Below are 17,745 nucleotides of genomic sequence, written 5' to 3' on the forward strand. Positions count from 1 at the left end.
TGCCAGGGGCTCACTCTCAGGGATGCGTGGACGGGAGAGAAGCCTGCGATCGACTCATTTTGCCTCGACATATAGAGCACCCCTGCTCTACAAGTTTTCAAAATCACTAAAATCAGAATTTGGAGGAATAATCCCATCATGTTATATATCAATCAATGTGTAATTTCATGCAGAATGCAATGAAACAAACCACATTGAAATATCTGTGTTCTAACAAAAGGTACAGCCAAAAAACCAGTGGGGGTGGGGCAATGGTACATCACCTCGCCCACCACCTGGGGCATTGCCCCGCCCACTGTGTGGGGTGACGCGCAGGGCTCCCACACCAGGTGACACGAATCCTAGTGACACCACTGCCTTCCGGGCTATACCGGGAAAGCCTTACCCGGTGCGAATGTTGCTTACCATTCCACTGTGCCATGGCTCTTCTGGGCACCAGATCTGGACGACGTGATGCTCTGGGCAGTTTCGTCTATGTTCCAATGCCCCAGTAGTCATTACACCCAGATTTGCAGGCAGGCGTGACTGCCCAGAGCATTGTGTTGTCTAGATCTGGTGTCCAGAAGAGCTATAGTATGGTGGAATGGTAAGTGCCGCTCATGGGGAGGAAGGATTCTTCCAAATCCTGGATCTGGCCTGTGGGCTGGGCTTTGGAGAGACCTGCTCTATAGAAATATATGTGACCTAGTGTTCAAATAGTAATACTACCATTCATTTTCTTGAATCCAGCACACCGTTTAATACAGAAACTTGGAAGAGAAGCGATGTAATCTGAAACATGAATTCATTCAACGAACCAGAGTGGCTTCTATGAAGCTGTCACGTATCCACTGAACATGAAATAACACGTCATTGCTAACTACAGCACGGCACATAAACAAGATAAAAATAAGCAGACACAGTTGAAACAAATGAGGGTTAATGCATAAAAGATTGCCCTGGTGGGATCTGGGGTAGGGTACAGCTTCTGTTTATAGTTATCAACCTGTAATGCTGCAACCAGTTTGACACTCATTGGGTTAGAGGAAGGAAAAGGTCAAATTAGGGTTAATGCGCTGCTTATTTAGAACAGCTGTGTTGAAGCAAGGCTTAAAAGGCTGCACTCCCTTGGGAACCACAGGAATTATAACTAGAGAATGGAAGCAGGTGAATTTCTCTTTAGGGAGTTTTCTGGTCTGTGGAAAGCATACGGTACACTCTGCATGTTCAGATTTAATGCTCTTAAAACAGTGATTTCCAGCCTTTTCATTTCCCAGCACACTGACTGACAAGGTACTGAAATTGTCAAGGCACAGCATCGGCTTTTTGACAATTGACAAGGCACACCATGCTGTTGGTGGGAGGTTTACTTCCCTCCATGGCCCTACTAATAACTGACCCTCCTCCAAACTCTCGCAGCTCACCTGCAGGCCATTTGCAGCACACCAGTGTGCCACAGCTCAGTGGTTGAAAATGGCTGCCTTAAAACATATTTTATATTAAAAAGCAAAGAGTCTGTAAGAACCTTACACCAATTGAACTGTTTTGATCTATCATCTTGAAAAAGCTGTACCCTACCCCAAATCCCACCACGGCAAAAAAAGTACCTAAAATTTGAGCCTGGTTTATTTAGGCAATGTTTTGGCTTATCAGTGGTGTAGCACTGTGTTAGACTATGGCTGCAATCCTAACCACACTTCCTGAGAGTAAGCCCATTGAATAAAATAGGACTTACTTCTGAGTAGACCTGGTTAGAATTGTGCCCTATGTCTTGGTCCCCAGTGAGATGTTACTTTGTCCCTGGTATTTGACCTGGGGTGAGATTGAGAGTCGACCCAGGGATAGCATGCTTCTTTCTTCCATCCCTTGTCACTGCAGGCAGAAGGTTAAGTGTGATGATACTCCTCCATCATTGACATGGATGGGAATTCAAGTCAGGTGACTTGAGTCCAAGTCGCAAAAACACAGTTTTTGCTAACTTGTGTACATTTGAGTCACCTGTGTTGATGACTCTGGTAGTGACTTGAGTCTGAGGCCACTGACTTGGAAATGAGTCCCTATGCAGGTAGACTTGAGTGTGTCTGGGTGTGCTTGCTTACTTTTTTTTGCAGCGTGAAAGACCTTGTGGGCAGTGGTGTCACTAGGATTTGAGTCACCCGGTGCGGGAGGTCTGCACATCACCCTATGTAGTGGGCGGGGCAACGCCCCAGGTGGGTGTGGTGATGTGCCATTGCCCCGCCCCCATCGGTTTTTTGACTGTACCTTTTGTTAGAACACAGATATTTCAATGTGGTTTGTTTCATTGCATTCTGCATGAAATTACACATTGATTGATATAAAACATGATGGTCTTATTCCTCCAAACTCTGATTGTAGTGATTTTGAGAATTTGTAGAGTCACACACACAGGCGTGTGCACACACACACACGCACCCTGTGTCAACTTACTAATACCTTATTGCAGCAGTTCTCAAACTTTTAGCACTGGGACCCACTTTTTAAAATGACAATCTGAGCAGGACCCATTGGAAGTGATGTCATGGCCAGAAGTGACATCATCAAGCAAATTAAAATAAATTATAAATAATCAAATTAAAATAAATTAAATAAGGGAGAGCCAGTCCTGTTCCACCAAGTGTGAAGTAAGTCCTATTGTGGTCCATGGGGCTTACTCCCAGGAAAGTGGGGGTAGGATTGCAGCCTGTGAGCCTAATTCTATGTATGTCTACTCAGAAGTAAGTCCCATAGTGGTCAATGGAGCTTACTCTGTAGTCTGCCTGCAATAACAACCCCCCAAAAAGAATCAGTAAGATTTCCAGCCCTCCCCAGTGCCCAGTTTAAAGTTCTTCTATTTCAGGCATATCGATACAAAGACCCACCTGGCTCTGCAAGTGCAAAATAGAAAACTTCCCCTTACCTGTTGAAGCCTCTTTTTGGTCCTTTTTGCTGGGGAGGGGGAGGCTGCCTTCTGGAGCTGCCTTCAGGAGCAGCTCCATCCTGGTGTCCTCACATTCCCCTTTGCCTGGCCTGACCACCAGCCAAGGCTTGTCTGCCTACTCACAAGTAAACATGACTGTGAGGCTGCTTTGCTTTCCATAGAGCTCAATAGGGCAGCTGGGAGGCAGGGACCTCCTACTCCCTTTTGTGTTTTTGAGGGCTGCATTCATTGGATCAGGACTATTCTGACATCCTTGGAGTCCTCTCAGTCTGCCCTTTCCGAAGGACTAAGGCAAGTTCACCTACTTGCAAGTAAACACACGCTATGGCTCACTTTCACTTTCCATAGGGATCCATTCATTTTTTCTCTTTCCGGTTTTTTGGCCATAACTTTTGAATGAAAGGAGCGATTTCAATTGTTTTTTTGCATTGCATTCCGCTGAACATTCCGCATCCAATGGTATATGGCAAGATACGGTAGCGCCTAATGCCACGATTTTAGCACGTCATCCCCCAGGGCGCGTCACCCCCCCGGCACGTCACCAGGTGCAGTCCGCACCCCCCACATCCCCCTAGCGACATCACTGCCGGAAGGCTATACAGTATTACAATGCTTCATATAGATTTTAGTAGTCCTACAACCACCCTGTAAGGTAGGTGCGTATTACCTATTTAATATAGCCGCATGAAAAGGAAATCGGGTGTAATCATGCTGTGAAAAAGAAATTGCCAGCACACACTTAAAAAGTCTCATCCATTCATATCCATACTAAAAGAACATACTATACTATGAACTACATTAAAGTACATTAAATAATCCCATAAATCAGCAATACCAACTGTAAATTCACTTAAACCACATAAGATCTAGTGCCTTTTCTAACCACATCTAACACAAAATACAAGTAGAAAGCCAATGGAAATGTAATTATTCATGGGGGGGGGAGCTTAACCCATTTCTGCCCAGCCCACATGTGTACACGTTTAGTCCCTGTTCCATATATGCAACCTTGGGCAGAAATAGGTTTAATCAGAATTTCTGCTCCTATTTGTAGGCTGAAGTGGTTCAGTCCATACACACAGGTCCACCACCCCACCCTAGTTGGAACTAGGGCAACATCTGGCTTCATTTGGATGCAGTTGGGCAGGGGAGATATGCATTCCTTATCTCCCCTTTTGCCATGAAGCCTGGGCCAGTCACTAGTCTTCACATTTGCAGATAGGATTGAGCCATTTTATTACTTATCACTGAACTGTCACTTTGTGATTGGGATAACTGCTCTGCACAAACATTAAAAACTGATACTTTCACACTTCAGTGTGACAGCTCCAAAAGACAGCCAACAAGTAAAAAAACCAAACACTTAACATAAGAAACAGTTAAAAATAAATTCCATTGTAATTTTCCCCCTGCTTCAAGGAGAGGGAATTGAGGAAAACTGGTCTTTTTTCTCCCCAATCATTCACTGCTGTAAAGTTTGTAAACCACACACTTAAAGTATTAGAGATCAGCAGTTTTTAATGAGATAAGAGTTGCTGGGATACCATAACGCTTAAACCACTCATTTTATGCACAGCGTGTCTGCTTCCTGTCTGAGCCCATGGCACAATTCAGCTGCACTGCATGCTTAGAATCTATGGCAACATGTGCTGCCATAGCTAGCAAGCTCACCCTGATCATTTGCTCAAGGAATGCAAACAGGGCAAAAAGTTAATGACCATCCAGTCTACGGTTGGTTGATGCAATGTTTATTGTAAATAGAATTGGAGACATATCTCTGGTAATGAATCCTTGGCCAAGAACATTTCACCAACATGTTTGTTTATTTTCAAAATTAAATGTTACGCACAGAACAGCACTACAGAAGCAGAACCATACACAATAAGTGGCACAAATAGCAACTATGGGAACAGCTTTGGGAATGGGGTGTGGGAGGAGACATAAGAACATAAGAGCAGCCTCACTGGATCAGGCCAAAGGCCCATCAAGTCCAGCTTCCTGTATCTCACAGTGGCCCACCAAGTGCTTCAGGGAGCACACAAGACAACAAGATACAAACTGCATCCTGGTGGCCACCCCTGCATCTGGCATTCTGAGACAGTTTTCACCAGAGACACAGGCACAGGAAGAAAGGGTTAACCTCCCCCACAGCTGCTATTTATAAGAAAAAAATACAGAAGGGTAGAGTGTAGCACATCTTTCAGTCCCATCACACATTCCACTTAGATATGTCACCAAATACGAAAAGGTGGCTTTAATATCCTCCATTTTACAACAATGTGAACATAAAAATGTTTATATTTCCATTTGTTTTGGTGATCAAAGGTTTGCAAAGAGCTGGAGTAACTTCTGTGAATTTGCAGATTTATTGCTTTTGACAGAGCTGAACTTCAACCAAAGTTGATTTTTTTAAAAAGTCACAACTCTTGTTAAACAATAAGGAAACTTGAACTTATCTCCCAATTAGAAGATAGCTTATTTTGGCACATGAACCTCTCTTTCACTATTAGTATAATAAATTGCATCAAGGGGTGGAGATCTTCAACATCCTGGTGTGGTATCTGAAGGGTGGGGCTGGAAATGAACCAGTGGACCAGAGTCCCCTTTCCACTCTTGGGTCTTTTATAGGAACTTACAATCATGCCAATTTATTTTAACACATTACTATTCTGCTTTTCCTCCTGTGATTTGGCCACTCAAGGGGACTCACAGATATATTAAAACGCCTGCGGAAAGAGAGAGAGGAAGGGGAGCGAATGTCCCCTTTCCAGTTCCTCTCTCTTTCACACAGCCTCATGGCACTCTGGATAGTGTTGGCTTGAGAGACACACAGGAGCCATTAACTTGTCTATTTCTAGATGGTTTGTTTCTTCAGAAGAAGGATGACATTTATGAGAACAAATAGTTGAAGACAAGCAGCCTAATTCCATATTTAAGTTTAGAGCAAAATTCAAAAGAAAATTGAAACCTGTTGCCGACTAAACTTCCCTCACTTGCAAGTTCATTTACAGTCCCTATAACAGCTTGTAGCCTTCTCCTGGAACTTGAGAGAGAGGCAGTGCTTTTTTTGTAAAAAAAAAAAAAAAAAAAAAAGTGCAGGAACTCACGACTTGTTAATCTTTTATTTATTTATTTATTTTTACATTTATATAAAAAATTTAATATATAAAATATGTATATATAAATATGTATATATAAAATATGTATATATAAAATATTTTTTTATTTAAAATAAAATAAAATAAATCTTTTATTTATTTATTCATTCATTCGTTCATTCATTCATTCATCTCATTTCACTCTCTTTAAATCTCCATTCCCCAACTACTTAAGAACTAGAAAATGAGGGAAGATCTTCAAGAGAGAAGAACAAAAAGAGACGGACCACCTCTGGAGCACACACCAAGGATTATATCACGGCTTGTTGCATGTATTTGCAAATATGTAACAACCAAAAAAATTAAAACTTTTAAAACATTTAATAAATATTGGTTAATTGATGAAGGCAAAATATAAAAAATGATTACATTACATCACTCTACAGATTTGTTTGAACCCAAATCAATTGGCACACAGGGGAGAGGGGGCACAAAAGATGGGTTAATTAATAAACAAGTTATGGATCAAAAATCATGTGGTCACATACCCTCTATTGGCTCAAGACACTGAAACATGATTGGTGCAAAAAAAAAAAAAGAGAAATATGTGATCAGATAACAATGAATGCGCAATATAAGCACACAAGGGTGGGAGCAGAAGAATAAACACAAATGATGAATTGTAAAATAGATAAATTATATAATACCAGAATATAATCTATTTTACAACTCATCTTGAACCAATAGAGGGTGTGTGACCACATGATTTTTGATTCATAACTTCATAACTTAATCAATTCATTAACCCATCTTTTGTGGTTCCCCCCTTTCCCCTGTGTACTATGTCCCCATTCCCCATTATAATAATAGTGATTATTAAATATAGTCTAAAAAAAACAAAAATTAATAGACAACAATGATCTGACCTACTGCACAGAGGAATACATATTTCCTAAGTGTTGTTATAATGCAGCAAGGACACTTAAGCTTCCCTATTTATAGTTAAAAACCTAAATCTCCTGTTGATGACATTACAAAGCTACTAAATTATTAGTAATAATTTTTGCTTAATTAATTTAGATCAGCCAAGCCTTATATTAATAACTATAAAAATGAACGAATTACTTGCTTCTGAGTACACCTGCATAGGCTTGGGCTGCAATCCCATCCACATTTTCCTGGGAGTAAGCTCCACTGAACACAAGGGGACTTACTTCTCAGTAGACATGCCTAGGCTGTCTCAGGTGCAGGGGCTGCACCAGCCAGCTTCCTTCCCCCCCTCCTCTTGCCAAGCCAGTACCTGGGTGCTGCAACCCGTCTCCCTGGCTTGCTGTCCCTCCTCCTCCTCCTCAGCACACGTCCCCACGCCCTCACCGGCTTGGTAGCTGAGCGTGGGGAAGCAGAGCGTGGGAAGAGGAAAGGCGGGCTGGGCTCAGGCAAGAGCTGAGTGCTGTGAGGCAGGGGCAGCGCTTTTTTTGTAAAAAAAATAAAAGGTGCAGGAACCCACTTACAAGAACAAGTTTAAGATTAACAAGTGTAATCTTTTATTTATTTACCTCCCCACCTAAAAAAAAAAAAGAAAAAAAATTAATCCTTACGGGGATTTGAACCCCCAACCTCTGGCTCCACAGACCAGCACTTTAGTAACTGAGCCATTGGAAGTCTAAGGCTCAAAGTGTTTGGAACTAATACTTGAGGCGCTGATGGCCACCAGCTGGGCTCAGGACCTTATATATTAGTTCTGAACACTGTAACTCTAGGCTTTCCTATAGCCCAATGGAGAGAGTGCTGGGCTGTGGAGCACAAGGTTGGAGGTTCGAATCCCTCCTTAGCCAGCAGTGCTGGGTGGCGCAGGGAGGGAAAAAAGGTGGGGGCCAGGAGGGGGGAAAAAGGTGGGGGCCAGGAGGAGGGTTGGAGGTTCGAATCCCTCCCTAGCCAGCAGTGCTGGGCAGCGCAGGGAGGGAAAAAAGGTGGGGGCCAGGAGGAGGGGAAAAAAGGTGGGGGCCAGGAGGAGGGGGGAAAAAGGTGCCAGAACGCCGTTCCGGTGCGTTCCATTACAAAAAAAGCCCTGGAGAGAGGATATCTCAGGAATGAACCACGTCCTGACTTGACCCACCCATCTTCTTTTTGACCTGGTGAAAAACTCATATGCCAAACACAGCTCCTTGTTATCTCTTTGGGGGAGAAAGCACCCCCCCAAAAAAAATCTGATAGGCTGGTTTAAGCAAAACAGACTTCCAAATGTTCCTACTGCCAAGTCCGGGTGAGAGACCTGAGCCAATGATCAGGTACGTGCTGACCTCAAAAGGGCTCCATGGGATTTTTGACTCTTGCTTCCTTTGGCACTACAGGATGGGTGGTGCTTTCACTAGACATCCTAGAAAAGAGCCTATGTTTGGTACATGTAGCAAAGTGCTGGCAGAATGGTCACGATATCAGGCTGACTCCTAAGTCAACACCAGTATATCCAGATGGGTTCATTATTTAAGAGAATGGGTCCTGTTCACCACCCCTTGTTTCACCTTCCCTATGTTGCTCCACTCCTGAAATTTAAAATTTAAGCTACTTTAACTCTTTCTTCTTTTCTATAAAGGTAAAGCAAAATAAATACTAGGAATATGTAGCTGGCAACTCAGGGGCTCAATTCCAACCTCCAGGGGAATCTCATGTAACTCAAAATGTGGCCAGTGGGAAGAGTCAGCACTGCAAGCTCTCACCCCTGAACGAATAATCAAACACAAAAAGACTGATGAAGACAGCATCAAAGTAACATATGTATATTCCGATCCAGGCTTCCGTATACGTTTGTATAATTTTGGACATCCACAAATTCTTAAGTGTCAACCGCAAGCCTAAATAGCCTTTAATTGACAGGATGCTTTTTGGCCAAACATATTCTGGCATGTATTCCTATCAGATGTTTAGAAAGATGAGGGGATAGGCTTGTATGCACACAAAACACACACACACCGGGGGGGGGGGGGGAGGGAAATCAACATTTTTTTGCCAGTACTGTTCTCTTTGGAAGCATGAAGGATTGTGGGGATCAGACAGAGAAGGGGGGAAGAGTACTACTCCACAACTTCAGATGCAGAAACAAAACTAATGTTTCACACCTGCCTCTCAAGGCATAATCCCACAGGACACAGTAATTTAGCAATAAACTGGAGAAAGGGACACCACCGCCATTTCTGAATACAGAGTGCCAAAGCTCACACTTCCTTGCGGAAACACCAATTCCTAGTTCTATTGTTGTTTCTCACGAACCTTCCCTCTGACTTCCAGGCTGCAATTTCAATCAAATCATATTTTTGCTTGCTGACCTCCTGCTATTTAGAGGTGCTGCCCCTGAAGCTTTGAGCAGTTTTGTTAACAATCACAAAGGTCAGAAAAGGGGTTTCAAAAATAATTACTCTGAGAACTACCAGATGGCACAACTGTTTTACCTGCAGTGCAAAACTGTGTCCAGTACCACCACAAACCTGCAAAATTGGAAATACTTTCCAGGTCTTCTTCAGCCTACAACACCTGCTTTGCTTTTTTAAAAAAGGCAACACACACAGATGTTTTAAGGGGTAAGTGCCCTTGTTTGCACTCTGTATAACCTAATCCAGATACGAGATGCACTGACAATACAGCATTAGAAACAGATCCCTTGAAACACAGAACAAGATGCTCAGTGCTATTATGCTTCCTACAACTGCCTTAAGACTTGAAATGCAGATTATTCACATTACAACAGGAACTAGGTTTATGAGACTAAACATAAATTTAGCAGCTCAGAAACAGTGAAATGCTGGAGGAACAGGTCAGAATTATTTCCCCTTCCTCCAACAACTTCAAGTTTTTGGTTAAGTGGGTTCATCTACCTCAAAAGAATGGATGTAATACTGGGGTAACTGGTAATTCATGTTGTGGGGTTTCTACATGACAGGGAATACTAAAAGATGTATGCCAACATAATTTGCCTTTTTACATGCCAGGTGTGAAGAGAGGGCAGAAGATAATTAGGAATGACCTTGAGGTAAAAGTCAAAGCTCCTGCATTTGACAGAATTATTAATATCAGTATGGTACATTAATTTTGCCATCACAGACTGCAAGGATGGCTATTTTGTCTGTACTACCATATATTCTCTTCTCTAGTGAACCGTTTAATCCTCTGGATTAGGAATATGGACTCCATTATTTTGCACTCACAAAAGTGATCACACATATGAAGTGCAACAATTGTCAGGTTTTTTTTTTGCCTCTCCCACCCTTACAATACAATGCTGCCAGTGTGGACAGTGCAACTTGTGCCCCTACCAGTGACTTCTCAGTTGCTGAACACAAGATACAACTAAACATGCGGAAAATTTCTAAGACAATACATCCGAAGAGCCAGAATTAACGCATAGAGCAGGAAGCACATGTGGAATCTCCAAGAGGGACACCCGCTGACCAAGCTTTGTGGAGCATCTACAACAGATGCAAACTGCAGATGAACAATAAAGACTCGTTCCCAGGCACTACACAATGGGAGCACTTCACAAGGGACGCAGCTCTAATTATTGCATTGCACAGATTCGAGCTTTATTGCCAAGGAGAGTCAGAAATTAACTCTTCAATATATCACATATCACTGATTTTTTTTTAATCCCATTCTTTGCCTTTCAGTAGCATCAGGCTATTTGCTTACTGGTCTCGTGGAAAAAAGAAAAAGAAAAAAAACCTCAGCAATTTTCCCAAGCATGACTCACAACTGCATTCTGCCATCTACAACATTATCCTTGTTAATATTAATCTTTTACTGATTAAACTGGATATTAACAAAAGATTTGATAGTCTGACCAGATAAAGCGATCCCTTGTTGTAGAGTTCTATTAAGTGTTGATAATAGTTTTGTTCTGCAAAATATGAATTGCATTTGGAACTGGCTGGAGCAGTGGCGTAGCTAGAGGGGGTGCAAAGCACTAAGTATTGGAGGGAGCCTCAGCAGAGCATGCAAGCATCCCCTCCCACTCCCCTTCAGAGCCATTCCAGGCAATGAGAGCAAAACAGAGGCTTATGCAGATTATTTCTTTGGCAGATAAAGACTGTAGCTCCACAGGCTAAGGTCATATTTTTGATTAATTGAGTAGTCAACACTCCTCCCCAAGCTCCAAAATTCAAAAGCACACCCTACGGATACAGCAAATTTGCTGGGAGTGATGGGGGTGGCAATCAGGTAGCGATGGCACTTCCTGGATCACGCTGCTGCCGAGAAAAAAAGAAGACTTTTAACATTCCTGGGGGTAGCACCAGCCCACGGAAGGGTGCTGGTGGGCTTGGTCCCTCCCTGCACCTCAGAATGGCCCCCTGATGAGATTACAATTCACTTCTGGTTTTCATCGTGAAACTGGAAGTGGGTTGCAATCACATCAGGGAGCTGTTTTGAGGTGCAGAGAGGCCTGCAGAAGGGGCTGTGGACCCCTCTGCACCCTCCAGAGAGCAGGCACTATCTCCAGGTATGTTAAGAACTCCCTTTTTTCACAGTGGTGGCATGATCCAGAAAGTTCTGTCCCCGCAGTCACCACTCCCCTTAAGGGGGAAGGCAGTGTTTCTGATAGGCCTGGAAGGGGGGATCGCAACCCCTATGTTGGGAAACACTGGTTTAGTAGTTCATAGTGAAAACAGAAGCTTTAATTCTCTTCCTCTTCAACATACACAGTGGTAATGCTGCAATATAGAATTCTTTGGCCTTGGAAAGCCAACATGTCAATAAAATTGTTGGCAACAGCAATGCACACAAAGCCACAGCTTGAAAGTAGTTTACTTCAGCCAATTCACTGTATTTGTTTCCATTGTCATCAAAAGTCAGTTTATATAATCCACCCAACATTATTCCCACAGGTGGTATATGGGTATTAGCCTGTTTTTACAGAGCTAAATACATTTTTCCCCTTCAACACACACAACCAGACGATATACTGCAAGAATTGGAGCAAAGTTAACGGAAAATGTTTCAACATCAAAACAGAGCTTCCTTCATTTCTTATGATAGGTTGTTTTTGCTCAGGGGCATGAATTAAAGCACCTCAGTATCTCCCCATTAAAAAAAAATACAAATAATATACCTGGTAATAGGTCTTGATGTTTCGGACCAAGATGGTGAGATTTTGGATCCGGAGGTTGACATCATTGTTGATAAGCTTGTTGACACACTGGTTTGTTGGCCGTGGATCCCTACATAAGAAAGTCAGAAATTAGAAGGTTTGTTTCAAATATCTTCTCTGAGCTACCCAGCTCTCCTCTGCTACCACCCACCCATACAGCTCACTGTAAATTCCTAATTGCTTGGCCCCTCTCTAACACTGGGTCATTCTATACATTTCACAGAATGAGATGCTAGAATTCTGGACTGACTGGACCATTTCAGATTACAGTTGCAAGACAACATTGTGGGAATCGCATGTAGAAAACTAAATCAGGTAAATTCTTCATATTTAGCAATGCAGGGTATGAATATACGTAAAACAAAGATTGGTTTTACAGCCCATAAGGAATGTTACTGGTGGAAGACATTCCAAATGGCAATCTCTCATCTACAATGGTATGGTCCAAACTACCATTTCTTTCTGCTTGACATAAATAGCTGTAAATAATGTTCATATTAAGTTGGGGTCTGCCTACACAGAAAAATGAAATGATTAAACTGAACTGTACTGGGAGTGCCATTTTTGAATAATCCACCACATGAACCCTACCCTACAAGTAAAACATTAGGACTGTACTAGTTTACTTGCTTAGAGATGCTCAAATGAGGAAGGGAAGAATTGCATGTTTCAAGTTCTTCATCTGCTGTTTGAAGGAGTCTCCTTCAGCCATCTCAGTTCTATCCCTCATTTCACTGCCCATGTAGATTAGGCAGAAACTATCATTTCTGTGTTCTGTACAGCACTTGGGTTACTAACTGAACACTACTAAAAAATTAAATGGCGTTACCAGTTTATAATAAAGGGGTCGACAATCTGATGATGGTAGGCATATAAAGTAATCTGAGTGTTTCTTAATTAAGTCAAGACAATGTTCCACCTCCAAGCAAAAAAAAGACAAGTGCTTAAACCATATTTGGCTAAAAATTCAGTTGTACAGGAATGAGATCACTTATCTTACAGGAATGAGATCACTTATCTTACAGGAATGAGATCACTTATCTTTCATCTGGGAGATTTTTGCCCCAAGCTACTCAAGCCCTGTTTAATCAAGATGCAAATCATCAATTTAGGACCAGTTTGCACTCAAGCAACCCCAGCACTTCCCAGATGAGTGCAAACCAAGTAATCACAGATACAGTCCAAGGCAAAGGTTGTTGTCTCCCCCCCCCCCAACTCTTCAGACACTGTGATCCTGCTAGTGGTGACCTGGACCAGCTGTCCAGGTCTACCAACTGGCAAAATTTGTCTACTGCCCCGCCTAAGCCCAGTATCCCAACAACATGTGTTAAGTATGCAGACACGGTGCAAAGGGCTCGCTCAGCTGCTTGCAAACAAAACAAGAAAAGCTCTCATTACAAGGAGCTTAATCCAATTCAGGGAAAACCACAGAGATCAGATGCATAGTTTAAATAAAACAAAATACAGCAGGTGATGGCAAATGCAAGCTTGAGGCTTTCAAATAAGATGTCTGGGAAAGATTACCACCAAAAGTCCTTGGATTGTACTGTAGATTGTCAGACCTGTGGCCTGTTAGAACAGCTCCATCACAAAAGGCCTTGGAGCAACAGAATTAGACTCTGCAGTGCACACTTTCATCCACAGAAGGTCTGCTCTTCTTTGTTTATTTCGGCTGGTCTACAGTGCTTATGAAGCATAAGCAAAAGAATAATTAAGAGGGTTGGACAAAGGGAAGAGGATGAAGAGAAAATTCACATGGATGGAGGCAGCACAACCCAAAACACCGCTCAATGCGGTCTCGGGTCCATTGCCTCTGTTACATAGTGGATCCATGCAAATAAATGAAGGCCAAGAGATAACAGCTCAACATATTTTATCTTCAAAACAGAACCTAGCAGTGAAAACACAAGGCAAACACCCCTTGCTTTATACCCCTTAGCTCCACCCAGATTCCCCATGATTGGTACTGTTGAATCAGTCTCAGTCCACCTGATTGGCAGGCTAAACTAAAGGGCCAATCGGACGGGTAGAATCTCAATCCACCTCCTGATTGGCCATCCATAAGATTTCAATCCTGCATAACTTATACTTTAAACTTGCATACATAACAACTTTTGCATAATTTTTTTAAACAGTATCTTTTTACCAAAGTCTCCACACAATTTATTCAATTGCAAAACTGCAGGCCTTCCAGTTTGATTTAAATCAGGGGTGCCCACACCCCGGCCCGGGGGCCACTTGTGGCCCTCAAAGCCTCTCAATGCGGCCCTCAGGGAGCCCCCAGTCTCCAATGAGCCTCTGGCCCTCCTGAGATTTGTTGAAGTCCACACTGGCCCAGCGCAACTTCTCTCAGCGTGAGGGCAACTGTTTGACCTCTCGTGTGAGCTGTGGGATGAGAGCTCCCTCCACTGCTTGCTGTTTCGCATCTGTGATGCAGCAGCGGCAGCAAAGGAAAGGCCAGCCTTGCTTTGTGCAAGGCCTTTTATAGGCCTTGAGCTATTGCAAGACCTTCATTTATTCATATAAGTTCATCTTTAATATATTCATTTATGTAAACTTATGTAAATTTATTCAAATTTTAAATGTAAAGTGATTCTTTTTTTGCCCCGGCCCCCGACACAGTGTCAGAGAGCTGATGTGGCCCTCCTGCCAAAAACTTTGGACACCCCTGATTTAAATCAATGATTCCCAAATTATGTGTCAGGATGGTGGGTCACAAAGGGCTGGGAAGAAAAATCAGATAGCTGCTAATTGGCCTGCAAACATCTCAGCTCCTACAGTGTGCAAGATAGCTGCTAATTGCCCTTCAAGGAGCTCAGCTCCCGCAGTTTGTAAGCATGTGTAAATATAGGCAGATAAATGGATCTTAGTTGATGCCCCCAGTAAAGAATTTATTTAATTTTTTCTGGGGATAAATGTGGGAAAGGAAGGACAGCATTCATCAAAGTTCATTAGGGCTGCTTCAGTCTGAGAAATAGAATGAGTTTTTTGTAAATAAAGAAAAATTACTTGTAAGTAAATAAAATATTTCTTTCTAGATCTACTTTTTAAAAGTCTCATAAACCTAGGTGGGTCATAAGAACAGCCCCACTGGATCAGGCCATAGATCCATCTAGTCCAGCTTCCTGTATCTCACAGCGGCCCACCAAATGCCCCAGGGAGCACACCAGATAACAAGAGACCTCATTCTGGTGCCCTCCCTTGCATCTGGCATTCTGACATAGCCCATTTCTAAAATCAGGAGGTTGCACAATACCATTTTGTTCTCAATACCTTTTCTAATGATCCCAAGCATAGAATTGGCCTTCTTTACTACTGCCACACATTGAATCGACACTTTCATCGACCTGTCCACCACCACCCCAAGATTTCTCTCCTGACCTGTCACAGAACCCATCAGTCAGAACCCATCAGTCTACATGTAAAGTTTTTATTTTTTGCTCCAGTGTGCATGACCTTACATTTACTGACACTGAAGGGTATCTGCCATTTTGCTGCCCATTCTGCCAAAAAGTTTGGGAACCACTGATTTAAGTGGAACATGCACATGAAGGAGCTCCTTGGTTTTTGCAGTTCCTGTAAATCAAACCAGAAGTCCTGAACTTCTGCAACTGAAGTAACTATGCAAGGATCAAAGCAAAAATACAGATGATCCCCATTCTGCTAGCTTTTATCAGTCAGAAAGTGGATCAGTGAGACTTGCATTCATGGAGAGTGGAGGGTGGTAGTTGAGACAAGCTCAGGCTGAAGGGTACCCTAAATCCACTGCCCTCTTGCACACCCCACTATTCACCACTCACCTAATGGATGGACCATGCCACCCCAGGAACAAGGAACAGGGAAAGACCTGTTTTTCAAACCTACCTTCCGAGGCTGTAGCATTTGTACTGACTCCACCCAAAACGGCTTCTGAATCCAACTAGACAGGGTTGGGGAGTCAGAGTGAAAGTCTGGAGTAGGAAGCAATTTTTGGGTGGAGACTGAGTCAGTTCCTTCCTTTTCCCCAAAACCGAACAATCTCAGCCCTGAAACCTGGTTTTAAAAGCAGGCTACATCAGAATGCCAGGTGGAAGGGAGTGGCAACAAGATGCAAGTCTCTTGTCTTGTGTGCTCTCCTAGGCTTCTGGTGGGCCACTATGAGATACAGGAAGCTGGACTAAGTGGGCCTTTGGCCTGATCCAGCAGAGCTCTTCGTATGGTCGTACGTTAAAAGAATGGAGGAAGGCTCTCCCCTGACAACCCAATGGTTGAGGTAACTCTGGAAAACTAAATACCTTTCCCCCAAATTTTTTGAGATGCCGAGAACGGAAAGAGAAATGGGGCACTCCATCTCTGTGTTTCTCCAACAGTGGAAGCTGGATTATACATTTTAAGTGGCTAGCAAGGAAACCACTCCCAAACAGCAGTGCTCTGCTCCCTGATCACCCCCACCCCAAGGAATGAATACTGGCTACACACTTACACAGAAATTAGTGGGTGCGTTCTGGGATGCACCATTGGAATAGGAATTAAGTCAGCTCCCTGCCCTGGTGATCCAGGTGACTAAGGCCTGAACAGCAGGACCCACATCTTCAAATATAGGTCTGTCACAATCACTTTTTAAAGCAGGGAGAGCAATTTAAAGTGCCAGAGGGGTACACAGGCAGTGGGTCTGAACCTTCTCTCCATCTGCCACCTGTCCCTTCCTCAGGTATTTTTTATGGTGCTGTTAGTAAGCCAATCAATATCTGATTATCATAGTTTGATCCCAATTGGTTTTTCCCCTAACTGCAGTTTAAAATAAACCACTATACTCACATTTGGACCTAATGCAGAACTGCAGTTGACTTCAAAGCAGAAAAAAAAACACTTCCCTTCCTTAAGAACGTTTAAAAAAAAAAGAGAGAGGAGAGGGCAAGTGCATGGCTTGCAGAGGTGCACTCATGCATTATTTCCTGTTGGCTGGAACCCAGATAATGAGTACAGCCCACCAGGCACTGTTATATTTCATTGTGCTAGTGGGCAAGTAAAGGTGGATTTGCATAAGAAAAGCCTTGCTTGATCCGACCTAGGGGCCCATCTAATCCAGCATCCTGTTTCCCAAAGAGGCCCACCAACTACTTCTGGGAAGCCCACAAGCAGGAGAAAAAGGTATACCTCTGTCCCACTATTGTTCCCCTGCAACAGGCATTCAGAAGCAGACTGCTGCCAAGGTCGTGCACAGCTGACACAATTAATAGTCATTGGTAGATCTGTCCTCCATATGAATGCATCCAATCCCAACCAGGTGACTATCAAATTTCACAAATTAACTTTGCACCATGGTGCTTTTAATCCCATCTCTTTCAGGGAAACCACACCTTAGTGTTTCCCTGCTCTGTTTGCTTGTGTGTGTGTGTGTGTGTGTGCGCGCGCACATGTGCGTGCGAGCGCAAGTGCGCACACAAAAACCTTATTTTAGATAAAAAGAGAAAGCTGTGTGGACAAGTTGTGAACAAAGTCTTCCTTATTTAATTCCCAAGTGGCATAGATACATTGCCAAAGATGGAAACTACCCTGAATAGTGCTTGAAACTGTAGGAAATTGACAGATGCAAAGACTGGGATTTGGAAAAG

The 17,745-nt window shown here is 43.0% G+C and overlaps 1 protein-coding gene across 1 annotated transcript in view; it reads right to left on the reverse strand.

The window, feature by feature from the left end:
- The window catches only part of CCDC88C (coiled-coil domain containing 88C), a 127,779-nt gene that overhangs the window by 96,058 nt on the left and 13,976 nt on the right, over positions 1-17,745 (reverse strand). Inside the window, exon 3 of the mRNA XM_066612161.1 lies at positions 12,113-12,221. Coding sequence (XP_066468258.1) covers positions 12,113-12,221 — 109 coding nt within the window. The remainder of the gene's footprint in view (positions 1-12,112; positions 12,222-17,745) is intronic.

This window comes from Tiliqua scincoides, chromosome 1 (assembly GCF_035046505.1).
Source record: "Tiliqua scincoides isolate rTilSci1 chromosome 1, rTilSci1.hap2, whole genome shotgun sequence".
NCBI classification, from domain to species: domain Eukaryota; kingdom Metazoa; phylum Chordata; class Lepidosauria; order Squamata; family Scincidae; genus Tiliqua; species Tiliqua scincoides.